We start from the raw sequence: 27,770 nt of genomic DNA, 5'->3' as shown, positions 1-27,770 counted from the left end.
GCACCCCAAAGCCCTGCTTTTAAACACAGCATATCATGTTGTTTTTGAGTTTAAATATTAAGGAACAGATTTCATTGATGATTAAAACAATGCTAAACAGGGGCGCCTGGGTGGCTTAGTTGGTTAAGCATCTGACTCTTGGTTTTGGCTCAGGTCATGATCTTATGGTTCTTGAGTTCGAACCCCACTTAGGACTCTGCGCTGACAGTGCATAACCTGCTTGGGAATCTCTCTCTCTCTCTTTCTGCCCACCCCTTGCTTGTGTTCTGTCTCTCAAAATAAATAAAGTTAAAACATAATTTAAGGGGCATCTGGGTGGCTCAGTCAGTTAAGTGTCTGACTTCGGCTCAGGTCATGATCTCACACTCTGTGAGTTCGAGCCCCACGTCGGGCTCTGTGCTGACAGCTCAGAGCCTGGAGCCTGCTTCGGATTCTGTGTCTCCCTCTCTCTCTGCCCCTCTCTCACTCACACTCTGTCTCTCAAAAATGAATAAATGTTAAAAATTTTTTAAAAATAATTTAAAACAATACTAATTATTTGAGGGGGCGTGGTGAACATTTGCTCTGTCCTTCCTCTAGGCAGTGTGCTAAAGGAACCTAATGCCCCCGGATGGACACTAGGTAACTCTTCAATGGAATTTGAATTTTGTTATTGTTTATGGGTGTGATTCTGATTATGCTGGAAGCTGGAGGGATATTGTCGGCCATCTTTCAGGGTGGTAGTATTGCCCTGCCCTGTTTAATCAGAGCTTCTTAGAAGAAGTGGGCTCAGGAGTGATTTAAAATGAAAGAAGATGGATGTTTAATGAATTTCAATAAAAAAGTTCAATCATTTTTAAATTGAGAGTGGGTATGGAAACTGAGACCCACGGGAATTAAAGGAAGTGCTCAAAGCCATACAGATTGTTTTGTTGTTTGGGGCATTATGGGGCTAACAGACCTCACAGGCCTAACTTGGAAAAGATGGCAGGACATCTTGGCCCTGCCCTCATCGCTGTTCCCCTGATTTCATGCAATTCCACTTGGTCATCTGTGTTCCACATAGGAAGTGGTGCCTGTTTTCTGAATATTGAAGGTACAGTGTAAATGTAAAGTTTTTATAGATGAGGTACGCAGGACCAATACCTGTTTAAGTAAAAATCTAAATATTTTGCTGAGACAGCGAAGTTAGTATGGATCCCAGGGTAAAAAAAATCCAGGACAGGAAACGCTCAGTCTTCCAGCACTGCCTGGCTACCTGGAGCTCTGGGCTGTGACCCTCAGCCCCGCCCTGCAGTATTAGCTCAGGACTCCAGAGCAGAGGCTGTGATTTACTGCAGGGCTGTGGGCAAGTTCCTGGAACCTGGCTGTCCTTCCCCTTCCGCGTTTGTACACCAGAGGGATGCTGCTGCTGTCTCCCTCACTGCTTCATCAGAGACACTGTGTGAAAGTAGCTCCTGTTTGGGAAGGTTTTAGAGCACACATTCCACCTCCCTGCTAATACAATTACTAACACTTTCTCGTAGGACAGGGCCAACTCTTCACCCTTTTTCTTCCTTTAATAACAGAACAAAGGGTATCTTTTCTTTTCTCCCTGTGGCCAAAAAGGCTTCAGTGGTTGTTACCTCCTCAGAAGGTCAGTTTGCTGAGGTTAACAGTATTCCTAGGCGCACCACAAATAAACAACAATAACAACAAAAATTACTGCTGTGGTGGTTCTTAAGTTACAATAAGCAGACTTTTCTAACTGTAAAAACATGGCCCCAGCCTGTCTCCACACCACCTCTGTCCTCAAAAGTGCTAGGCCTGGGGTCGTGGAGGGGAAACCAGACTGTTTATTGGGGCCATCTTGTTTTGGTCATCGCCAAGGCTTTCCACAAGAAGCATTTAAAAAAATGTTTTGGAAGTAAGGTGACCTTTCAATAGCCAAAGAAGTACCTCTTAGCGCGCACAGTTCTGCGCACAGCCTGTTTCTCAGTTTGGAAATCCTTTAACAGTTTATGGAAGGCCACTCTTTAAGCCAATCCAACAGCTCCTTTTTCCATAACCTGATTTTAGAGGTGTTTCATTATCTCTAATTACTCGGGGTAAATGGTGATTACTCAGTGTTTTAATCATCAGTTTGGGCTGCAGTTACTCTAAACTCGGGGAAGCCCAGACTCCCATGGGTATTTTTGGAAGGAACGGCGACTAGTCGGTGCATGCTTTCTAGTACCTCTGCACGTGGTCCCCAGGTGAGCCCCGGCCTCTTCCCCGGGCTGGAGGCAGCACCGTCCGGGCCGGGGCAGCAGCTGTGGACTCCGGCGCAGCCCGGGCTTCCGGGACCCGGGCCTGCGAGGCGAGGCCCGGCGGCTGGATGGGAGGATGTGGGCGGGGCTCCCATCTCAGAAAGGGAGGCGAGCGAGGGCGGAGGGAAGAAGGGAGGGGCTGCCGGGGAAGAGGAGGAGGAAGGAAAGAAAGAAAGGGAGCGAGGGAAAGAGGGGGAAGGAGAAGATGCACGAGGGCAGAGGAGGAGGGAGGGAGGGAAGGAGAGCGGAGCCCTGTCCGGAAGCTAGGTGAGTGTGGCACCCGAGCCGAGGGACGAGAGCCTGAGACGCTGCGGCCGCTCGGGGCTGAGTAGCTCGCCTCTCTCCCTGATGGGATTCCCGTCCGCGCCGTCTCGAGCCTGCAGCGCCCCAGTCCTCGGTCCTTGCCCAGGTTCACTGCAGCCGTTCAGAGGTCCCCGGGAGCTGCTGCTGGCAAGCCCGCTACTGAAGGGACCTATGGTGAGCAAGGCTACCTGGCGAGGGGAGCCGGGCAGAGGGGGCCGGGGAGCATCCTTGGGGGGAACGGCGGGGGGGCTCAGCCTGTGGCCACCGCTAAAGGTGGCCTATTTTTTCTCCAACCGTGGTGCTAGAGGTAGGGATGCTGGCGCTGAAAGGCACTTCCACGTCTTCTGCTGTCTCTACCCAGGCCACTTTCTCCGTCTGGCGGCCCCGGGCCATTTCCACCTTTGATAGGTTCGGAGCAGAAGAGAAGGGAAAAAGAGAAGCCTCTAGTTGCGGGTCGCTGGGAAAGACTGAGGGGTCCTGAGACGAACGCGTTGCGAGGGCACTGGCGTTTGCGATCCCCGGACGGGAAGGGCCGGGAGAGAAAGGAGTGTCGGCTCCGAGGTCCTGAGAGTGTGAGAGGGCCGAGGGACCGCGAGGTGGAGAAAGAACACCTAACCAGGGCTGGTTCTCTCGCGGGGAGCGCGGTCCTGCAGCCTCCGGATCTTGCGCGCCGCCAGAGGGGCTGCGTCGAGGGGAGTGTCACCCGACCCGGCCCCCAGCCGGCGGGAGCCCCTGAGAGCACGCGATATGCCGCTGCACGACGTGCCTGCTGCACAAGCTATTTTCATGAACTTGCAGCCTCCAAGGAGCCTCTCCCCTATCGTTTCCTGGTGTAGGGTCTGTAGGGACCATAGTCAGGATGCCTCGCTCTCCGGGCACGCGTCTTCCTGCGGTGTGGTGGCCCATGGGGAGTCGCTGGCGAGACTCGCTACGGACCCAGGCTCTTGCCGGTCCTCCTTGCCCAGAGCCGACTGGCAAGAGCCCTGGGATTCCTGGGTCCTTGTGGACCCCTCCCTGCGGGAGTCGGGCCCGACGCTTCCGACGCTTCCTGGGCACCGCTTAGGTGGATGGACTGTAAAGATCGCAGTTTGTGGGCTGAAAGCTTTGTGAGACGTTAAGCTCCCCCACCCCCTCCGCAAACGTAGACTTAGTAAACTGAGGCCACCTCTGGGCCAACTTCGGCGTCGGAAGAAGACTCGGGCGGGGAAGTAAAGGACAATCGTCACGAGTTGCATCCCTGCCTCCCCCCACTCCCAAGAAAAAGTTCTGGAGACGAATATCCTTTTCGACGTTTATCTTTTTATTTCAAAAAATGAGGGGGGCGGATTGGGGGAGGAAAACGTGATTAGAGACGAATCCTACGGAATCTGAAATTGAAACACAACCCGCTCTTGGTCCAGCCTCCGGGTTTTAGCGCCGCGCGCTCCCGCCGCCGCCCTAGGAGATTCCTTGGGGCAGAGGATTGTCCGGGGATCCCGGGCGCCCGCCCCTTCCACCGGCCCTTCGCCCCGCGGGGACTTGCTCTTCCCCGTCTGCTTTTCCCATTTCTACAGCTCCTCCCACGGGGCTTTTTTTTTTTAGGGTTCCCGGCGTCTCAAATAACCCGTTTGCTCTCCCAGCCCTTTCGCAGTCAGACCCTGCGGTGGCACGAGAGCAGGAAAACCGGAGAGCCGCTCAAGAAGCGGCGCGGCGCTCCCGGGGCGCCGACCGTCGCGCAGCGGCGCCCGCGGCCTCCACACCCTGGCCGGCGGTGCCGGGCGGCGCCGGGCAGCCCGGGCTCGGAGGGAGGGCTAAGAGCTTGATTCCTTACTCTTCCTCAAAGGCTTCCCGCGAGTGCCCCCGAGAAGGAAACCAAATTTGAGGGAGAGAGGCGGGCAAGTTGAGCTTCCCGTCTCTGAAACGACTGGAGGCTGGAACTGGGAAGAGCCGCAGAGAAGGGAGGCCGGGTGCAGTGGCCACGGGAGCGGGAGTCCGGGGCTTGGGACCCGGCGCGGGCCGAGGCCGACGCAGAGTCGAGCGGGACAGGTTTTCGAAAAGGCCCCAGTGCAGAACGACCCACGCCTGCAGCATCTCCCGTTAGGCAGGACATCCCGGTAGTTCCTCGAGCTGTGGGTTGGTAGAATTCTTGAAGAAATATTTGCTGCGACTCTGCAGCTGGTGCAAAGGAGGAAGGGGGTGGGGGAAGGAAGTGGCGGGGGGGAGGAGTGGTGGTTTCAAAAATAAGACAATCTGGAGAGAGAGAGAGAGAGAGAGAGAGAGAGAGAGAGAGAGAGAGAGAGAGACGCGGACACAGAGGTCGAGCGCAGGCCGAAATCTGTTCACGGTTTTCTCGACTCCTTGGAACGCAGCGGGATTTCGTTTCTGCGCTGGGTCGGGAGTTGTAAAACCTCAGCGACATTAAGACCTGAAACTTGTGATGCGCTCTTTCCGCGGCGACGTCTCCTTTTGAGTCCTCCCCTCCGCCTTGAATGGCCCGCCGACCGCTTTCTTTGGGGATTTGCTTTGCTTGGAGAGGACCCCCCGGCCGACGCGGTGCGGAGATTCTCCGAAATGGGAGCGCAGAAAATAGCCCCACGGCCGCTCCCTCCCCACTTTCCCACACCGATCTCCGCCCAACACCTCCCCCTCCGGCCCGGTGCGTGACAGGGGTGGCAGCTTTGGGCTAGGAGCTCCAGCACCAGCCTGGCTCCTCTGAGCACTCGCAGGCGTTCGCCTGGGGGTGACCGGCTGTCGCTGTTAGAAATATCTGGCCTCGCGGAGACCCCGGGGAGGAAGTGGCGGGGTGCGTGCGCGCGCGCCCGTTTGTGTGTCCCGAAGCGCTTTCCTTTTTAAGTGCCCCTCGGTTGGTGAGGCTTTGAGCTGCCGGGACGCCGCCCCCGCTCCCGGCCCCACTTGAACCGAGTTCGCGCCAAGAGGCGCAGCCCATACAGTGAGCCCCAGATCCTCCGGCTTCAGGTCGGGGGCGAGGGCCCGGCCCGCTGCACCGAACGCCGCAGGTAGAAGCGAGGACCTCGCTCCTCCGCGTACTGCTCCCGGGGACCGGCCGGGGGCTGCTCCGAGCGCCGCCCGGAGCTCCTCCCGGACCGCAGGCGGCTCTGGCGGCCGGCGCGGGGGTTGGCCTCTCCTCGAGGGGGCGGGGCCGCGGGGGGGAGGGCGCGCGGGCCCTTTCGCCGCCCGCTGCGGGAAGGGCGGGCTCCTCAGTGCGCGGGGCGGGCCCTCTGCGTTCACGTGACTCAGAGGGGCTGGAAGAAAAACAGAGTCTGTCTGCGCCAGAGTCTCATTATATTCAAATATTCATTTTAGGAGCCATTCCGTAGTGCCATCCAGAGCAACGCACTGCCGCAGCTCCTCTGAGCCTTTCCAGCAAGTTTGTTCAAGATTGGCTGTCAAGAATCATGGACTGTTATTATATGCCTTGTTTTCTGTCAGTGAGTAGACACCTCTTCCTTCCCCCCTCCTGGGATTTCACTCTGCCCTCCCCACCCCTGCTCGCCTTGTGTCCCTCCCGTCGGACCTTTTTTCCAGAGTTCACACTCCGCTTTCTGGCAGCGCTGTCGCTTTCTTCTTGGCCGGGCAGCCGCGGGGCTCTGAGCATACCGGTTTTGTTTAAAGTGCTGCTTGCTCCCACTCGCGCTCTCAGATCGGGTGCGTTGCAAGAAAGGGGAGCAAGAGGGGGCTAAAGAGATGAAAGGTCCTCAGCCCCGGGTTGTACCTTCTGGGCAACCACACACACACACACACACACACACACAGACAGACACACACGCACGCACACTTAACTGGGGAGCACCTAGTGCCCCCGTGCATGTTCCCAGCTGCTTGTCAAAAGTCACAGAGGTCTCTCTCGGAATCATCCCACTCCCCCGCCCCCCTGCTTTCCTGTGAGTGAGTAGCGGGCGCGATCAGATGCTTTTTGCTGGGCATTTCAAACTCATCAGCCACAGTAAAATAAACCGTCAAGTCACTGGGTCAGCTCCCAGACCACGACTTCGGCCTCAGCCTCTGGACCCTGCTGCCCAGTGTCTTCGCCCACCCTCCCGCTCCGAACCAGCTGGAAGTTGTGGAAGGAAGGCGGAGGAAGAAGGGGGGGGGGGGTGTGGAGGAAGAGGGAGAGAGGCTGAAGGTCTGAAGTGGAGAGCAGTGGCATTATAGTTCTCCCTCCCCCACCCTTTCTTACCCCCTCAATGTTAACTGTTTATCCTTGAAGAAACCAAGCTGAGATCATGGCTCAGATAGCAGTTGGGACAAAAAAAGATTAACAGGATGGAGGCTATCTGATTTGGGGTTATTTGACTGTAAACAAGTTAGACCAAGTAATTACAGGGCAATTCCTACTTTCAGGCCGTGCATGGCTGCAGCTGCTGATGGTGGGGGTGTGTGAGGGAGAAGACACAAACTTGATCTTTCTGACCTGTTTTACATTTGACCCTCCATCGCTAGCCTTATATGCATATGCAGAGACATCTCTATTTCTCCAGTTATTGGTGTTTATTTATTCTTTAACCTTCCACCTCCTCCCCCTCCCCAGAGACACCATGATTCCTGGTAACCGAATGCTGATGGTCGTTTTATTATGCCAAGTCCTGCTAGGAGGCTCGAGCCATGCTAGTTTGATACCTGAGACGGGGAAGAAAAAAGTCGCCGAGATTCAGGGCCACGCGGGAGGACGCCGCTCAGGGCAGAGCCATGAGCTCCTGCGGGACTTCGAGGCTACACTTCTGCAGATGTTCGGGCTGCGCCGCCGGCCGCAGCCTAGCAAGAGCGCCGTCATCCCAGATTACATGCGGGATCTTTACCGGCTCCAGTCTGGGGAGGAGGAGGAGGAAGAGCAGACCCACAGCGTCGGGCTGGAGTACCCTGAGCGCCCCGCCAGTAGGGCCAACACAGTGAGAAGCTTCCACCACGAAGGTCAGTCCCTGAGGAGAGTCTGGCGGTGGCGGGGTGGGGGTGGGGGGTGGGGGGGCGCTAGTAGGGCTGGTTGGTGGGACAGTGGAAGCCCTGGGGGACAAGAGTTCAGGTTACATCAAAGCCCCAAATCCTGGAGGCCGGGAACAGAGCTGCTTACCTCCAAGAGCTGTGGCTGAATTTATTTTTTAGAGACAGAGGGGAGGGGTTTCGGGGGCAAGGGAATGACACCACTCAGACGTGGGCTAGCCCCCGCGGTGTGTTTTTGCTATATCAAAGTCTTTTCTGCCAGGTTTTCTGCCCGTTTTTTTCAAAGCACCTACTGAATTTAATATTACAGCTGTGTGTTTGTCAGGTTTATTCAATAGGGGCCTTGTAATCCGATCTGAATGTTTCCTAGCGGATGTTTCTTTTCCAAAGTAAATCTGAGTTATTAATCCACCAGCATCATTACTGTGTTGGAATTTATTTTCCCCTCTGTAACATGATCAACAAGGCATGCTCTGTGTTTCCAAGATCGCTGGGGAAATGTTTAGTAACATACTCGAAAGTGGAAGAAGAGGGAGAGGGTAGTTGTGTGCCTGTTTCCTCCCGCCTCTGCTCTGTTGGCCCCCCTTTTTCTTTATAACCACTTGTAAAGAAAACTGTGTACACAAAGCCAAGAGAGCTTTAAAAGGGGAGTCTGATGGTGGTGGAGTAAAGAGTTGACACATGGAAATTATTAGACATATAAAGGAGGTTGGGAGATCCTCTCTGTCTTTGGTGCTCGCTGCATGCTAGCTAAGTTTTGCCGGTTTGCTAGCTGCCCGTGTATCTGCTCCTTCAAATGAAAAGGTATGCTTCTTTCCCCAAATAGGCTTCCACTATGGAAGCAGAATTCACCATTCATCACCCAGTGCTTCTTGACTGAAGCTATTTCTTGACTTTTTTAACTCTCAAAAAAGTTAATGTGCTTTTTTTTTTTTTTTTCCTTTTCCCTTTTTTCTTTTCCTCAACGGTGCCTAGAACATTTGGAGAACATCCCAGGGACGAGCGAAAACTCTGCTTTTCGTTTCCTCTTTAACCTCAGCAGCATCCCAGAGAACGAGGTGGTCTCTTCCGCAGAGCTTCGACTCTTCCGGGAGCAGGTGAACCAGGGCCCCGATTGGGAGCAGGGCTTTCACCGAATAAACATTTATGAGGTTATGAAGCCCCCGGCAGAAGTGGTGCCTGGGCACCTCATCACACGACTACTGGACACGAGACTGGTCCACCACAATGTGACACGGTGGGAAACTTTTGATGTGAGCCCTGCGGTCCTTCGCTGGACCCGGGAGAAACAGCCGAACTATGGGCTGGCCATTGAGGTGACTCACCTCCATCAGACACGGACCCACCAGGGCCAGCATGTCAGGATTAGCCGATCGTTACCTCAAGGGAGTGGGGATTGGGCCCAGCTCCGGCCCCTCCTGGTCACTTTTGGCCATGATGGCCGAGGACATGCCTTGACCCGGCGCCAGAGGGCCAAACGTAGCCCCAAGCATCACCCACAGCGGGCCCGGAAGAAGAATAAGAACTGTCGTCGCCACTCGCTCTACGTGGACTTCAGCGATGTGGGCTGGAACGATTGGATTGTGGCCCCACCAGGCTACCAGGCCTTCTACTGCCACGGGGACTGCCCCTTTCCACTGGCCGACCACCTCAATTCCACCAACCATGCCATTGTGCAGACCCTGGTCAACTCTGTCAACTCCAGTATCCCCAAAGCCTGTTGTGTTCCCACTGAATTGAGCGCCATCTCCATGCTGTACCTGGATGAGTATGACAAGGTGGTACTGAAAAATTATCAAGAGATGGTAGTAGAGGGATGTGGGTGCCGCTGACGTCAGGCAGTCTTTGGGGACACACAAGTTCCCATCCACTCACCCACACACTACACAGACTGCTTCCTTATAGCTGGACTTTTATCTTTAAAAAGAAAAAAAAAAAAGGAAAAAAAAAACCTAAACATTCACCTTGACCTTATTTATGACTTTACGTGCAAATGTTTTGACCATATTGATCATATATTTTGACAAAATATATTTATAACTACATATTAAAAGAAAAAATAAAATGAGTCATTATTTTAAAGGTAAACTGTTCCTTTTCTCTTTAATCCTTTCTCTTTTCCTTCTGCCCCATCTCTTTTGAAAGAGATTTATGTGCCACCCCCGCCCCCCTCCAACCCCTCTGTTAAGGAGGGGCTGGGGGCAGGATGGAAGTCAGAGGGTGGTAACTAGAGGTGGTGAAGTTGGAGGGACAGGAAGTAAACTGATGGTAGAGAGATGGTAATTGCCAGGATGAATTGTTTTCCATTTCTATTTAATGTTAACAAGGACGCAGCATCCTCTCCCATCTGGATGACACATGCCTTGGAGAAACAGTGGGATGAAAGGAGTAGGCCAGATTAAAGACTCAGATTTGGGCTCCTTGTACATCTTCTGTTTTTGCTCACCTGTGAGAGGTGCGTCCCAGCTGAGTGTGATGGATAGAGTCTCAACTCTAAGGAATGATTCCCACTGCAGTTTTATGATAGCTAGGGTGTTTCCATTTATTATAGGCAACGATGATGTATTTTCAAACCAAAACTAATTTGTACATTCACATATTAATGTGTATGTGTGTGTGTGCGCGTTTGTTTTGACAGGCTTTGGGGTGGGGTGCGGGGGTGAAGTGGGTTTTATTGAATAGAACAAAAAATGTGCCTTACCTTTGAAAAGTTTGGTGACCAGTATTTTAATATACCACAATGGTGGAATCCTCCAATGTCTCTTGGCTTTTGACCCCTGTCCTTCTATTCCCCACATGAAGGCCTAAAATTCTAACAGATTGGGCTTGGGTGGCAAAGGGATCAGATACTGAAGGGTCAAAACTGCTAAGTAGGCATTGTGAACACATTCTCCCATATGCACCATGAAGTCCAGTTCCAGCTCCCTTACCTCTCCGTGCTGTCTGCTCGCCCTTCTAGAGCAGGGCAGAGAGTAATGCATCTAGTAATGCATCTTCAAGGAGAAAGCTCAATTTTTGGCCAAAGGGAAAAAGGAAAACGCTAATGTGTGTGAGTCCCCCTCAGTTAAGGGATGCCTAGAACTACATGGATCTAGAAGCTAAGAGGATCAGAGAAAGAGACCCTGGCTCTTTCTTACTTGCCACCAGCAACTAAATTAAGCCCTGGAATTTTAGCCTGCGTAGGTTCATTTCTTATGTGTGTACTTTTCCCTGGGAAGGTTTGGGGCAAAAGCTTTGTCTTTATAGTCTGTGTAAGGTGGGCTGATAGGAGTGCATTTCTCCCTTGTGAAGGTGTAGACACCAATGGCCTTGGTGGTGGTGGGGGGGGGGGGCACCCCTGCATTCATGTACACAACTCTTCCCAGTGCTCTTGGAGGTGGGGTGGGTGAAGCAGGATTCATTTTTGTTTTTAATTACCGAAGCCCTACAATCCTCCAAAAGGAGCAGCTTAGTGGAAACCAATAAAAATAGAAGTGGAGCGGCTGCCAAAGCCCCAGCTCCCCGGAGAGCGCAGGTGGAGAGAGGAGATCAGAGCCCCAGGCAAAGGCAGCAAGACTCCAAGGTTCCTCCAAAACTCCCTGCAAAGAGGGATATGTGCCTCCCTCCTCCAGCCCCCCAGGTCGCTGCCCCTTTGATTAATGGTATAGAGGTCGAATAAATCATTTAGGGGAAGCCCATTATGGGTTCCCCTCAGGCGGCCTCGTTTTGTTTCACCAGATTTCCAGCAACTTTCTGAAATGTCCGTGTCATTGGAAAGGAACCCACAGATCTCTAGCACTTGGACAAATTATCAGAGGGCGAATCCTGAGCCTGGTGGCAGCCAGGCTCAGGTCACTTTCTAGCAACCACCCTGCCCCCCAACCCCCCCCCCCCCTTCTACTGGCTTATTTTCAGGAATGGATAATGTTGTTTATTTGTTCAGCCAAATATTTGGTCTGGGGAATTTACCGTGAAATTCTGTGAATTGCATATACCTAGTTAACAAAATAGTCCTAATGCCACAAATGTTAGCATGAAGAACAACGAGCTATGGCCAGCTTTAACTCTTTAAATTCTGTTTAAAGGCAGAATTTTGAAGTCCTGAGGCCCAGGGAGATAAGGAATTGAATGTGTGTGGAGATGATTTAATTTAGGGTACAGCGTTCTATCTTGGACTAATGCTCGACCCAGTACTTTAGGGAAGTTGTAGACTGATTCTCGGCCTCGCTTTTGGATCAAGCCTGCCACCCCGCCCCCCCCATCTCTTTTTCCCAAAGAAATGTTCCCTTTACTTGAAGAGAGATGGGGTGGGAGGATCGCTTTTGAGGAGTTCAGCAAAGTCGTAACCACATCAGAAGAGATCCTCCGTCGATCCCGGCCCAACCTTTAAACTGGAACGGGCTTCCGAGGAGCTTAAGGAAAAAAAAAAAAAGGGGGGGGGTAAGGGGGTAGGGACCCGGAACGCATCACACATTCCCCCGGCTCCGTTGCATAATTCGCTCAGAACCTGCCAGGTGACCTGCTGACTTTGTTTTCTGTCTTGACCATGCTTCATTCCACCACCCCCTTGCCGCCGGGCAGCACCACACTGAGAGGGCTCGGGGCGGCCGCGGCGCTGGCAGCCCCCAATAATCACCCGGCCTTGGACGGACGTCAAGATCCCGCCTGACAGGCTCCGCCCCGCGCCTGCTCCCGGAGCTCCCCCGGTCCGCGGCGGCGGGGGCGCCAGGGGGCGTCCTCCCCGCCGAAGACTGGACGGTGCACTCGGCGGCTGCGCGGGAGAAGCGCCGCGGGCTGCGTCCCCTCAGCCTCCTAGCCAGATTGTGGGTTTCAGGTCCCCCCACCCGACCGGACCACCCGTCCAGCTCAGCCGCGCTCGGGGCCCCGGGCGCTCAGGTGAAGCCCTGCAAAGACAGATGGATCTGATTAGTGCACCCAGGTCCTAAGGGCGTGTGCTCAGCACATTTAATGTGAAATGGGGTCAAGCGGCCATGCGGAGCGGTGGAGTCTGGGGAGAAATTCACCCGGGTGGAGGCGCCTAAGAAGGGTCGAGATCTTTAGGCATTTTCCGTGGGCAGCCGAAAGCAGAAATTAGGAAGCAACGCTCTGCTTTGCGCAGAGTGGGTCCACATCTTGGAGTGACAGACTGGCAGCATGGGTGAGTGAGAACGACCCACTTGACAGAGAGGGTTGGACCCGCATGTGTATCCCCCAAGATGCCCTCTCAGCTTCCTTGGGGTGTACAGAACCCTGGGGTCCGGCTGATTTGCCTCTATGCCCTACCTCCCCAGTGCAAGGAAGGAAAACAGAAAAGGCCTATGGTGTTCAAGAATGGGTTGACTGATTTGAGAAACGAGATGCCAAAGCCGTAATGCTTGCCAGCCTCCTCTCGGCCTTTGGGTCTCCTCTCGGCCTGTGGGTCTCCCAGGGACCCACAGTGCCCAAACCCTCACCCACCACCCAAAGGCCAGGGCTCATAATGGTGATCCCAAAGCTGAATCAAGGAAAATAAGCTGGAGGCCCAAGTCTCCAAGCTGTTTGTGCTCAATGGTACTTTGTCTTCAACCACAGCAGGTTGTGTAAAATGTACGTGCATTCTCATTTTTAAATGAAAAGAATAATACAAAAGCAACGTTGGTGACCTTACATTACCTGAGAACCAGAAAGTTATTAGTATTCCCTGGAGGAATTTAAGGCTAGCTGGTGGACTGCCAAAGTAGAATTCATGCAGAATTATTCAGGCATATTATCTGAGATAGACTAGCACAATCCTGAAAACTGGAAATCAATTCAGAGTGGTTAGAAATGTGGCCCCAGTGGCCCCATTTCCCCATGTTTTCAACACTTAGTGGCAGAATAAATAAACGATTCAAAACTGCAGCGGTTACCAGTGAGGCAAAGTGGCTGGTTTTAGGAAAAATTGTCAATTGCTCTAATATTTAAAAAAAAAATACTGGAAAATTTGAAAAATAAAAAACTCAAGGTATGCAACATTTAGTCAATTCTAGAAAAAGAAATTACAATAATTGTTCACTGAGGAAGCCATTTGAAATTAGCGTTAATAAGTCACTTTACTTAAGGTATTAACTGAAGCAAGTTCCAATTGTCTCCGCTTTTTCTGTCTCTTCAAAATCTTCTCTGAAAATCCTGAGTGAAAATATAAATGTTGTTTGTTCTTCAGAACAAACTATTCAGAAAATATAACACTATAGGATTCATTTCTATAGAAATGTTTACTGTGTGAAATTTGAGGAAAAGAGGACAAGATGGAACCATAATTTGCTGAGTTATGTTACTAATGAGAATTTCTTAAGCCTGGCTTTCAGTCGGTTTTGCCAGTTTCTGAAGAAAAGATACTGATCTCTCTTGACGTCTTATGACTTGTTTTCCAACAGCAATATTTAAAATAAGACAATCCACCCCCAAGTCCTTGAGCCCCTCACCAGGATGCAAATAGATTCTGTTTTTGCATAGTTTCATTGTTATTACTTTAGCAGTATTTTTTTTTTTCAGTTTTACTAACTAAAGCCATGGCCAGCAGATAATTTTCCTGAGGATCCAAAGCATACTGATCGAAAGTTTAAAATACCGGATTCTATTCTTTACTCTTGAAATTGTTTCTCTGTCCTTCTGGTACCAGCCACTGACTCCATCCTGCACATAGTTGCCAGGATTCAGTTGAGAAAATGTATAACTGTGTTCATCTTAAGCTTTATGCTGATTTAATTTTTAATCCTTGTCATCAAAGCAGTTTGTTATTAAGATAGAACCCAGGTGAGGGGCACCTGGATGGCTCAGTTGGTGAAGCCTCTGACTTTGGCTCAGGTCATGATCTCGAGGTTCACAGTTTGAGCCCTGCATTGGGCTCTGTGCTGACAGCTCAGAGACTGGAGCCTGCTTCGGATTCTGTGTCTCCCTCTCTCTCTGCCCCTCCCCCGCTCACACTCTGTGTGTGTCTCTCTCTCAAAAATAAATAAACATTAAAAAAAAAAAAACAAGGTAGGACCCAGGTGAAGAGTCCAGAGATATGCACATTCTGAGAGAGAGAGAGAGAGAGAGAGAGAAATAGAGAGAGAGAGGAAAGAATTTCTTACTGAATTCAGTTAGGCTTAGGTGTCTATTGATTATTCTGAAAATTAATGTAGTGTTGTTTTTCAAGGCTAATAACAGGTATGGTTATGGATATACCAATATTCTTTAAATTCATCTAGGATTCCAAAGTACAAAAAGGTGTATCTTTCGAGAACTGACTTATAAACCCTTTTCAAGTGGTTCAGTGAGCACCATTTAACCCAAAACATGAACTTCCCACCAGAAAGTTCAGACTCAGGTATTTAATGTGTAGTTGTAATATCTCATTCTAGTTGCTTAAAGGCAATGATGTCTTTCCTCCTTCTAGTGTTTCTAGTCTGTATTTAAATATTTTAAAGAAATTTATAAGAAAGCAAATTTGCTTGTAGCCTCATCATCCTAAAACAACTATTTATGTTTTTGTATGTTGTTTTTCAGCCTTTGTTCATATATTTACATGTTGTCACATAACTTTTATTTTGTCTTGTTTTTCTTAAAGAAAATTTAATAACCGTGACATATTTAGGATTTCAAACATATCATATATATATATATATATATATATATATATATATATATATATATATATATATATTAATGTGGATCACCTTCCCTCCTTTGTGAAAGTAGGTTGGGTATAAAGCTTACATAGTTACCTCAGGTAATTTTAAGCAGCCTAGCCATAATAGCAGAGGTGTGGGCATCACTTCCAAATTTCATTAAGATTCTTCCTGATTTCATTAAGTCTCAACTATTGTGGTCCCAGTACTAAACAGGATGCTCCTTGTGTGCTTTAAGTATCCTAAAAAAATGACATCTAGGGCTCAGACAATTTTATACTAGAGGACTTGTACCTCTCCGATTTAATCGTCTTGGGAATATGTCCCTTCTCTGGAGAAAGTCAGTTGTGACCCAGACAATGAAAGACATACTAAAGAGCTCTGTCTCATATACTCAGAAGTCATTGGTTGAGCAATTCCCTACGGGACTCAACGTGCGCCCCTCATTTTCTGGCCCTGACTTAGTGCACTGGTTTTATTGGGAGCTGAGGCTGATGGGAAAGGGGCATAGATTGATGGAAATACAGTAATTACCAAATTGAAACCTATTCAGTTAGGTTACTAGGCTCAGAACCGACCTTGACACTTGCAACCTCCAGATTCCAGTTGGTTGGGGTCAAACACAAATGTCGAGTTGCTGAGTGATTTCCACATGCTTCTTTTGTGTACCTTCACCAGGGCAGACAAAAGATGTTTTTCCAATGGGACTCATTCTTTAGGAGGCCTGACCCTTGAAGGAGCAAACTAATCTCAGGTGATTTTGAGGTTTTAGGACACTAAGAGAACTTTTAGAGCATGGAGAAGTAATTTGTTCAATGGTTCCTTAAAAGAGTTAATTTATCTCCAAAAGGTGAGTTCCTTTACTATCCTGGGTCCTTTACTTCCTCTGGGATCAGACTCATAATTTGCATAGCAAAGCATTCCATTTCGCTGGAAAGGAGGAGGTGGGGACCCTTAACAGGGAGAGTCAGTTTTCCCACAGTCTTTCACAACTCAGGAGTGTGCTAAGTGGGGTTGATCAACCTTTCCCCTCCCCTAAACTCCAAAAGTTCAGACTCTTTTGCTCACTATCTATCTTGAGATTGAGCAGTTTTTCCGGATGGAAGAGTTGTTGGATTTAGCAAATAGTTGTTGAGAAGACAGGTCTGCTTAGCATCGTTGCTTAGTTTGGCCAGTTAGTGTGGACTTGCAGGTGAAATCCCAGGAAAACAAACAAACCCCACTCACATGCCTCCTCCTCTTTTTTACAGACATCAAATTTTATTTTCAATTAGAAAAAAAAAAAAAAACCAGATAAGGCAAAGAGGAGGTTTTCCATATATCGATGACAGCCTGATTGGGCATGCTACAAATTTATCTTGGTATTATGTTTGTCACTTGGCTCTCCTGCTTGTTCTACTCAAAGTCATACAGGCAGTTAGATCACAGTCTCCGAGGGCCTCCACTTTGTGTAGGTTATTGTTTATTTGATTGTCACTTAACGATTCTCCAGAACCAGCTCATAATTTATTTTAACCAAATATGCTCTACCTTAGAGACCCACCATTATAAATACAGGGGACTTTTCAGCATTCTGGAAGATTGGACCCTCTGAGGTTCAAATTAGCATGAGATCTACCAGTGCTTCTTTTAATGTGCTTATTATTTCCAAATTGGGAGGTTAGTCACAGGGATCTGAGGGAAGAAACCAGGCTTTTAATAAGCTCTGTCAGTCACAAGGGGCAATTGGAAAAATATAAAACATTTGCCGCTAGAAGCCAAATTGTGATTTTGAGTCGAAACTATTGCAGTTTGAGCATTTGTGGGAGAATCTAAATCTTGCCCTATCTCCCTAAGATCAGTGATGTTGTATGAGAAGCCATGGTGACTTTAAGAACAGCAAATTTAGAGAAATACTAGAGGAAGGAGAATGGCAAGCAGGACAAAATTATCTGTGGTCTTTTCTGCACTGTTCTACCCATTGACAGACTTTACAGGCTTCTTTAAGAGAAGCATGGCTTTGGGGAGGGGGAGTATAACCAGATGGGGGTGAATTAGGAAGGGGCTTCTATTTTCCCTAGAATAAGATATGTAAAAATGTATTCTGGTTGTGCATACATAATTAAATATAAATACCCAGAATTTAAGCAGAAAAGTAAGCTGCTCAGAAGACAAACATGCATTTACATAGAATTGATTGCATCCCAGTGTTGTAATGCTGGGATGTTGTTGTTTTTGTTTGTTTGTTTGTTTTTAAAGGCATAGCTATGCAAATAAGCAGAAGCCTGGCCATCAGTGGGAAAATTATGATGAACAGGAAAATGCCCTTGAGGTTAACTTAATGCAACACGAAAATCTCCCTGAACATTTTTGATGGCACTTGAAAGATCTTCAGATGGGTCAATGAGTGGGGAAGGATATTCCCTCAAGTTTTAGGGTAATAATAGTAGACTGGCCTTAGCAGATATAAAAATATGTTACAAAATGACGATCATAAGAAGCTCATTTCTAAGGTTATCAACAGAAAAAGGGATCAATGAAATAAGCAGATGGCTGAGAAATAGGTTTAAGATACTGTTAGAGCTCAACACCTGACAAATTAGAAGCAATAAGTGTAGGTACAGGAATTACTAGGAAATGCTGCTTGGTTAAATGCATATCATGCAAAAATGATTTGATAGAGATGTGTAAGTCACACCAATCTTTAGAATATCTAAACATAGTAAAGAGTTAACATGTTGGGGTGCCTGGGTGGCTCAGTTGGTTAAGTGTCTGACCCTTGATCAGCTCAGGTCATGATCTCACTGTTTGTGGGGCTCTGGGCTGACAGTGCAAAGCCTGCTTGGCGGTACTCTCTCTCCCTCGCTCTGCCCCTCTCCCACTCACGTGCATGCACTGTCTCTCTTTCTCTCAAAGATAAACATAAAAAAAATGAAGAGTTAACCATGTTTTTAAGTATAGGAAAATTGAATTGCCTGTTATCCAACCTATTGAAGAAACACCCATTCAGACTACTTAAGAAATTGACCTTCATTAAAGGTAAAGAAACTAGGTTTGATATGTAGAGGGTTTCTTTTATTTTAAAAAAATTTTTAAGCTTATTTATTTTGAGAGACAGTGTGAGCTGGGGAGGGGCAGAGAGAGATAGAGAGGTAGAGAGAGAATCCCAAGGAGGCTCTGAAGAGTCAATGCAGAGCCCAATGTGGGGCACCAACTCACAAAACCACGAGATCATGAGCTGAGCTGAAACAAAGAGTCAGACGCTTAACCAACTGAGCCACCCAGATGCCCTGGTATGTAGAGGTTTAAAAAAAAATCATAACAAAATGTAATAAACATAAAAGGCAAAGCAACAGAGTATGAATAGGACATTTCTTGATAAATATTTACTCTAAAATATAAAATTGTGGCTATCATCCAAAGTCCAAATGAAGATTTATAGTCAAAGTAACTGAACAGACACTTTAGACCAGAGGTTGGCAAGCTTTTTCTGTAAAGGGCCAGATAGTAAGTGTTTCAGCTTTGTTGACCACAGGTTTCTGTCATGGCTCCTCGGCTCTGCAAGTGTGGCACAAAAGCAGCCACAGAGAATAGTAAACAAATGCACGAGGCTCTGTGCCAATAAAACTTTATTCATGAACACACAAATTTGAATTTCGTATTATTTTCACGTGTTATAAAATAGTATTCGTCTTTTGATTTTTAATTACTTTTTTAAGTTTGTTTATTTATTTTGAGAGAGAGCATGAGCAGGGGAGGAGCAGACGGAGAGGGAGAGAGAGAATCGCAAGCAGGCTCCACGCTATCAGCGTGGAGCCTGATGTGGGGCTTGAACTCACAAACCATGAGATCGTGACCTGAGCCAAAACCAAGAGTCAGAGAGAGAGAGGCTTAACTGACTGAGCCACCCAGGCTAAAAATATAAAAGTCTAAAAATATAAAAACTAAAAATGTAAAAACTATTCTTAGTTCAGGGCCTGTAGAGCAATAAGGCAGCAGGCTAGATTTGGCCTGAAAGTCAACTCCTGCTTTTGGCCAGTGTTCCCCAAAGCATTTTCCTTGAAACAACAGTCTCAAGAGATTTTTTATGAAAAAAGAATGTTGTGACCAAATATATTAGGGAAACCCTGTGAACTATGTTACCCTCTTTGAAATTTACAATGAATATTCACATTGTAAAACCCTTGAAAGTCTCACAGGGAGAAACCTGCTTAACTTTGGTCAACCCAGTGATGCTTCTTCAAATTATTTAACCATAATGCCCCCTTTTGTCTCACAGATCTTTAGCCCTACAAGGCTTTTGCACAATTGGGCCCTTCCCCATCTCTCTGAGGACACTTCAGGCCTCTTTTCTTCTTGTTAACAGGATGCCAGCCACACAGGTTTTCTTTCTGTTGTTTAACCACCAAATATCTTCATTCCTGCCTTGGGTGTTTTTCTATCCGCTGTTCCCCATGTTGAAGAGTTTCTGCTGCAAGATCTTCACAAGGCTGGGCTTCTTGTTGTTCAGTTCCCAGCCCGAGTGTCTCCTTAGTGAGGCTGTCTCTGATGTCCTGCTCTAGAACGGCTCTCTCCTTCCAGCGTGCTCAGCTGCAGGAATCAGGCTGTGTTCTTCACTGAATAAGAAATTTTCTCTCTCTCTGTGGATGTGGATGTGTCATCTTCTCACTGCAATGAAATCTCCACGAGACTGAGAACCTGGCCCCTCTTGTCTTCCTTAGATCATCCTGTCTTGAGATGAAGCATCTGCCATATAAAATACATGCAATATAATTTTATCCAGAGAAATTGAGATAGAGATATAGAAATATAGAGATGGGGGAGGGGAGGAGGGGGAGAGGAAGTATTTCACAAATCACATTTCACATTTTTGGATATACTATTTTGTGCAAAAGAAAATACAAATGCTAAATTATCGCTTGAAAAAGCACACAATGTCAGGGGTGCCTGGGTGGCTAGGTCAGTTAAGCAACTGATTTTTTTTTTTAATTTTTTAAAATGTTTATTTCTTTTAGAGAGACAGAGTGCAAGTAGGGGCAGGGCAGAGAGAGAGGGAGACACAGAATCCGAAGAAGGATCCACGCTCTGAGCTGTCAGCACAGAGCCCAATCCGGGGCTCAAACCCAGGAACCACAAGATTGTGGCCTGAGCCCATGATGGCTGCTCAACTGACTGAGCCACCCATGTGCCCCAGGAACTGATTCATGATTTCAGCTCAGGTCATGATCTCAGGGTTGTGGGATGGAGCCCTGTGTCAGGCTCCTCGCTGAGCGTGCAGCCTGCTTGAGATTCTCTCTCTTCCTCTCTCTGCCCTTCCCCATGCTCCCTCTCTCTTTCTCAAAATGAATAAATAAACTTAAAAAAAATGCACAATGTCACTAGTAGTTACATTGCAAATTGATACACATAAAGTTTACATTCCAACTCAAATTTATTCTAAACAGCTTATGTAATCACACCCATCAATTGCCTAGGTTTCTCTAAATGAATTTATGTATGTATGTATATATTTATCTGGGGCATCCAAAGAACCTGCAATCAGACTATAAAATTGTTTGTATTTATTCTTCTTTTTAAATGTTTATTTATTTTTGAGAGACAAGAGAGAGACAGAGCGTGAGCAGGGGAGGGGCAGAGAGAGAGGGAGACATAGAATCCGAAGCAGGCTCCAGGCTCTGAGCTGTCAGCACAGAGCCCAATGCAGGACTTGAACTCACAAACCTTGAGATCATGACCTGAGCCAAAGTCAGACGCTTAACCAACTGAGCCACCCAGGAGCCCCTATACTTATTCTTTGACACTTTGGGGAACACACTTCATAGAAATAATCTGTAGAGGAAAACGGTATTGTTTTCCATAAATTGATATCAACACTACAAAGATTGGAAATGATCTTTCTATGGTTGTTAAAAATGACAATAGTGTAAATTACGTTACTACTTGGACTTGTTTATTAAGCAACAGTAAATGAGAGGAGCAACATATACGCCCTCTGATTACACTGATGTAAAATGTGCACACACCCAGTAAACACAGCCAGACAGGAACCTACAGTAAAGCATAGTAAATTTCATGTTTGCCACAGTCTCTTCTCTGTAAAGTTAAAAAAGTCAACAAGAAAGAGAGAGAGAGAGAGAGAGAGAGATTGGAGCTTGTCTGCACTGAGGAGAGCAAAGAGAGAGAGAGAGAGAGAGAGAGAGAGAGAGAGAGAGAGAGATTGGAGCTTGTCTGCACTGAGGAGAGCAAACCGGTTCTGTACATGCTTTATTTCAGGTCAAAGAGACAAGACTTCAAAATCCTGAAGTAAATGTGGCAAACTTATCCCTTCCGCCTTGTAAGGTAAGTCTGAGCCTGTGGTCCCGAAGCCATTTCTCAGTGAACTCACTTGGCTGTGCTCTGAGTCCTTTGAGAGGCAGAAGGTGACTGTGCACTATGAAGTATTTGCATTACATAGGGTACTTTTGCATAAATTACATGGAAGACACTAGTTCCTACACCTTGGATTTATGAGCTTTGTTCTGTTGGTTTAAATGGTTAACAAACACCTGTTTAAACCTTTCAAAAGCAAAAACTTTCCCATGCTAGGATTAGCTAAGGGGTAAAAGCCTGGTTCCCTATTTACAGGGTGCTTTGGGGTCCCAGTCCAGTGAGGAATGAATGCCAACGTGCCCACCAGAGTGTTTCGCAAGGCTGTTTGATCTGAGGCACGAAGATCCCCCGGTGTGTACGTGAGCTCCGTGGATGAGCACTGGTCAGAGCACTGTTATGTAATTATAGCATCCATAGCGTCCGACGCGCCACCCAGCTGAGCCTCCTAGTTTGCACTGGGAGTGGGCATCATTAGGATAGTGAGAATTAATTAATGTTTATGACGACTTGTCCAGATTCATGGGAGAAAAGCACTGTGTAAAAGGCAGTGTGTTAATATGTTCAGGAAGATGATGCCTTTTTTTTGTTTTTGTTTTTTAAAGAGCTGATTGGGTAGAAATGTTGTCATTCTAAACATTCATTTTAATTCATTTGAAGGTTTTGGGCAAATTCTTTTCTCGTCATACAAGTCAGGTTTATTTGGAATATGGTGAATATTTTGCCAGCATACAAACTTGAAGAACTGAGATTTGACCTGGCTTGCTATATGTAAAATACCATCATTCTTGATGAATAAATAGAACCAATTTTTCAGTTCATATATGTCATTATGCCACTTCTCTATTGTGTACAGAGTAAGCAAATGTAGTCTCTGCAAAATACTGCACTTTACAATCCAAGAATAATTTTTTACCAAAGTTTAAAGAAACACAGTGGCTAGCAATGTATATTTGAATTGCTCACATAATTTTCATCTTGGCTTCAAAAAATGAAAAGATGATACGAAAAATATGTTTCAAGTGCTATCAATTGAAATTTATCATTTCAGTGTAGCTAGTTTGCTAGATAATTGTTTCTGTGCTTTCTTTTATAAAGAGTATTTAAACACTGGAGGCAGAAAAGAAATAGGGTTAATGTAAAGTTGCACAGTTAAAATAAATTGCACACGATATTTATAATGTCATTGGCTCACCCACATGGCATAAGATATAGAAACACTTTTTACTTAATCAATTAACTGTAAATTTAAATACAACATAACATGAGAATAAATTGCTAACTGATGTGTAGCTCCGTAGCTTATCAACCTGTGTCCTGGGTGTATATGGAACATAAATTTTGCATAATTCTTGGCTGTTGAGCAGCATGTCTGGTGCTCTAATGAAAATGATTCGGCAGACAAGGTGCATTCATCGTATTTAATTTAGAATAATTGTTTTTTTAATATTTTAGAATGATCCTTCTTTATAATTAAAGGAGATGCTTAGAATATCCTTAATATTACACTGTAATTTTCCTGCAACAGATGCTTAACTCAGCAGTACCAGTTTATTCATTCTGAAGTGTTTCATTAGGCTAAACGCATTTAGTAGCAAAGCTACAAAATAAGGAAAGTTACTCAGGTGCTGGAGACCACAGATATTAAACATTTTATGCTGACTTTGAATTCTGCTTACATGTGGTTTGAATTATTTGATAACTCTTCATACTTTTCTCAGGTGTACAAATTATTCCCTTCTTTAAATTGCATTTTCAATAGAAAACTGTTCTTGTTCATTAACCTAGGGAAATATGAAGATGTTACAGAGAATCTTGTGTCATCCAATTATAAAGTCACGAATCTAGAAACTCCTCTTGTGGCACAATTTCATATTGAGTGAAGCATTAATCTCTAATATTTATCATTTTCAAAGTGAAAGGATGCTTTGGAGCCTTATGACTGGAATGTCTCAAAATGGGAATTAGGCCAGGTTACCTAGGAAGCCTGTGAAGATGGGGTAGGATGCGTTAGGGGTGAAATCAGCCCAAGGAAGGAAAAGACCAAACCAGGAAGAAAAACTGTGATGGGATTTGATTTGACGAAGAAAGACAATTTGTGGTAGAAAACAAGTTGTTTTTAACCTTAGATTTTTATAATCGGTCAAATGTGAGCTGGAAACCGGAAGAGAATATATTTGAGGGCAGAAAAACAAACTGGCATGGCCAACACGTGAAAGCTTAGGTCATTGATCTGGCAGTATTCAGATCCACAGGCATTGACGACTGACACCCGAGGGTCAAAGAAGAGTTGGGTGAAGTCACCACAAAGTGTGAAGTAAACATTCTGAAGACTTCAGAGCTGACAGAATGTCTAAATAAAATAATACTTGTATTTTTAAAAAGAAGACTAATCAACTCACCACTATAACTTCAATATGTGGAATTCCTCAAGTTTATCACAAATTTTCTTAACTATAAGCTTTCATAGAGCAAGTGAAATTTGAACTAGACCTTAAAGGTTGAGAATGGTTCCCTTCAGAAGTTCCTGACCTGCTGTATCCCACATGGACTTTGAGGCAGTTTTCCACCAGTGTCCTTGACTTGCACTGCTTTTCCACATAGATTTTTGTCTCTAGGTTCCTCATGGGACGAAATCATGCTGAATTATTATGGCAGTCTTCTGTGACTGTGCCACAGAGGAAAAGTAACCGATTTTGTAAACTGATACCTTGACCTTGCCCCTGAGCAGACAATGCTATAACCAACTTAGCTAACTAGTCACAGACCTAAGTAGATGAGCTTGGTTGACTGAGGGGAAGCAATAAATTATGTTTGTATTGACCTTAGTAAACCTTTTAATTCTTTCCCACATGATATAGTTCTCAACAAATTGGGAAAATATGGCCTAGAGTCTAGGTAATTGCACAAGTGCAGATCAATGGCCAAGGCCTGCCGCATGCTTGATGTATGCAAACAGCTTCATCATCTGTAGGGAATGGTGGGGCGCTTAAACTCCAGACCATTCCCTCCCATGGGCCCCAGGAGGATGCTGACCTTTTGTTGCCTACAATAGTGGGAGGGAAGGGACGTGGCCTCCTGCCCCATTAGGGAGGAAACACTGTTCCAGGTGTGTCGGGGGTCAGGCCTGACAAGAGGAGGCCTGAATGTTATTGTTACATTTTCCCTAGCAGCTGGTCTCTCCGAATGGGAAGAGGAACCCAACTTGCCTCCTTGCACCATTTGGCTGCTGGTTGCTATCGACTTGAGTTGAAATCTTCCTGAAGTGGCCTGGGCTTTTTGTCTCTGCCTGTTTGCTAATAAGTTGCTTCACAATCCCTCTTTCTTTCTTTCTTTCTTTCTTTCTTTCTTTCTTTCTTTCTTTCTTTCTTTCTTTCTTTCTTTTTTAATTTTTTGTAATATTTATTTTTGAGAGAGAGAGAGAGAGAGAGAGAGAGAGAGAACATGAGCAGGAAAGGGGCAGAGAGAGAGGGAGACACAGAATCCAAAGCAGGCTCCAGGCTCTGAGCTCTCAGCACAGAGACTGACATGGGGCTGGAACCCACGAACTGTGAGATCATGACCTGAGCTGAAGTTGGAGGCTTAACCAACTGAGCCACGCAGGCACCTCCACAATCCCTCTCTTAGTTGTAATAAGGAATGCACTAAAAAACTTCCAAGTTGGAAAGTTGATACAATTTGTAGAAAATTCACTCCTTCATTCACTCAAATATATAATTGTTGAATAACAACTATCATGTGTCACCATTGTCTTTAGCAGGAGGCATACTGAATAAGATTGAGCTTTTGCTTTGGAGGACGTTCCATCTATTTGATGACACTGACATGTGTATACATAATGACTGTATTAGTTTACGAGGGCTGCCGTAAGAAAATACCACATTTTCTTTGGGATTAAACAAAAGTAACATATTTTCTCTCAGTTCTGGAGGCAGGAAGTCCAAGATCAAGGTATCGGCAGGCTTAGTTTCTCCTGGGACCTCTCTTCTTGGTTTGTAGATAACCACTTTTTTCCTGTGTCCACACATGGTCTCTCTTTTGTGTTCACACATCCTTGGTGTCTCTTTGTATGTCCAGATATCATCTTCTTATGAGGATGCCAGTCAGATTGGGTTAAGGCTTTACCCTAAAGGCCTCATTTTCCTTCAACCACTTCTTTAAAGGTCTTATTTCCAAATACAGTCATAGTCCGAGATACTGGGGGTTAGGGTTGTAAAAATGAATTTTGGGTGAACACAATAGTGAGATAAGTATTAAAAGATATGGAAAGTTTTATGTGAGCTCAGATGGTATCTTGGGACCAGGATGACATTAACTCTCAGTATTACTAGAGCCTTGAGCAGGTGTCACTGTGGTAATTCACAGGTGGAATTAGGTTTATGGTCATGATCATTTCACTAGCATCATGTATAGAATATTCTAAATCTCAGTGTCTTTAAGGTGGGACAGACACTTGCCTCTTCCCCACATTTACAATGTTTATTCAGCCCTTAGAGGTATTCAAATTTTCAATCCTTGGTTACATTGATAAGGAAGAAGAGAAACATTTTTGTACCCACCCCATAATTTGCAAGGCCCTCTAGTCCACATCAAGTAAACTACATTATTATACACCTGCTGTTAATTTACTTTATCCATTCCTCTCTTTACCCATTTTTATTTAGTCTTCCCCCATCCAACCAAGAATCAGAGATGGACTCTTTATTGAGTCACATACCTCTTCACAACTGCTTTTTTGGTTACTTGAAGATTTAAAAAAAAATTGAAACTACTACTTAATTTGCTGTTAATTTCTTTTTATTTTTTATTTCTTATTTTTTTTTAATTTTTGAAAAAGAGAGAGAGTGCACGTGAATGTGAACTCCCTTTGAAAAAGGGAGAGGGGCAGAGGGAAAGAATCCCAAACAGGCTCCATGCTTAGCACAGGAGTCCAACACGGGGATCGATCTCACAACCTTCAGATCATAATCTGAGCTGAAATCAAGAGTCAGCTGCTCAATCGACTAAGCCACCCAGGCATCCTCCTGTTAATTTCTTAAAGACTTTCCACTGGTACTACAAAACTGAATCTTCTCCATTCTCTTCTAATTTAAAATTACATGTGGTCGTGGCTGATGATAACTAGGACCCAACTCAAGTGATCCTTTAACATTCAGCTCCACTGCCAACTGGCAATTTTGGGGGGGGGGATATCCTGTTTAAAAGAGCAAGGAGAGAGAATCCAGTGGGTTGATTCATTTCCTTGTATCAGGTGGTAGGTTACCACCATTTATAATGTGGATGAAATTGTTGAGTTTCACTATAAAGGAAGGATAGATAAGTGGGCAGGATATATCCAGATGCCAAAAGTACTGTATGATCTTGGTATTGCCTATTTTTCTGTGCTGGTTTAGAAATAACATTAAAAAAAACAATATGATAAAAATTAAAATATTTTATGTAAAATGTAAAAAAGGTGGAGAGTTTCAGTAGTAATCAAAGAAATGCAAATGATGCAAATATGAATTATAACATTTGAACTTCTCAGTTTGGCAAAGATTTAAATATTGGTGATGTCCTATATTTGCAAGAATGTGTGAAGATGAGCACTTCTACATTATTCATGGGGTATAAATTTGTACAATCTCTGGAAAGTAGCTTGATACTAGATATCAAAATATAAAATTCCACTTCTAGGAATTTATCTCAAGTGCACCAAATATAAACACACACACACACACACACACACACACACACAAGCACACAAATTATCACAACATTGGAAATAATTGGTAAAAAAATAACTAGAGGCATAAGAATCCATTAATAAAGGATGGGTCAGAATCATTATTGTCCATTCATATAATGGAACTCTATGTGGAACTCTATGTTGCCATTAAAAAGAATGAGTCATAGCTATGATTCACTGGCATCGACAGATATTTCAATAGCATATTATTTAATAAAAAAGAAAAACAATCTTGAAAACAACTATGTAGGACAATTCCACCAATATTAACTTAAATATATGTATCTTTTTGTGAGTGTGTGCACGGAGAGATGGCAGGGGTTTAGCAATATAGTTATAAGGACAACCTTTGGGAAATGAAATTTGGGTGGTTTTTACTGATTTAGGGGACTTTTATTATCTTTGTTCTTTCATAAAGACTAAACATTTTCTTCGTATTATCTTTATAATTAGAAAAAAGTAAATAAAATATTTGTACAAAAATATACTTCTTAGGGCCAAGATATTTACCAAACAGTTCGATTTCAATATCTGACTCTGTAAACTGTTGGCTTGCTCAAATATCTTCCTTTTATTTATAGG

General features: G+C 45.7%; 1 protein-coding gene across 2 annotated transcripts; it reads left to right on the top strand.

The window, feature by feature from the left end:
• The first annotated feature begins 2,460 nt into the window (after window positions 1-2,460).
• On the top strand, window positions 2,461-9,606 carry BMP4 (bone morphogenetic protein 4). 2 transcript variants are annotated; one of them, XM_042943269.1, is made up of 4 exons: window positions 2,461-2,744; window positions 5,874-5,998; window positions 7,099-7,478; window positions 8,481-9,603. In XM_042943269.1, the coding sequence occupies exons 3-4, from the start codon at window positions 7,106-7,108 to the stop codon at window positions 9,335-9,337; spliced, it is 1,230 nt and encodes a 409-aa protein (XP_042799203.1). In that variant the 5' UTR covers window positions 2,461-2,744; window positions 5,874-5,998; window positions 7,099-7,105; the 3' UTR covers window positions 9,338-9,603. The 2 variants fall into 2 exon arrangements, with proteins under 2 accessions (XP_042799203.1, XP_042799202.1); XM_042943268.1 differs by having other exon boundaries at window positions 2,473-2,534; window positions 7,152-7,478; window positions 8,481-9,606.
• The last annotated feature ends 18,164 nt before the right edge of the window (window positions 9,607-27,770 follow it).

This window comes from Panthera leo, chromosome B3, assembly GCF_018350215.1.
Source record: "Panthera leo isolate Ple1 chromosome B3, P.leo_Ple1_pat1.1, whole genome shotgun sequence".
Taxonomy (NCBI): Eukaryota; Metazoa; Chordata; class Mammalia; order Carnivora; family Felidae; genus Panthera; species Panthera leo.
Note: the sequence above shows the minus strand (reverse complement) of the source record. Positions and strands in the feature narration are given on the sequence as shown.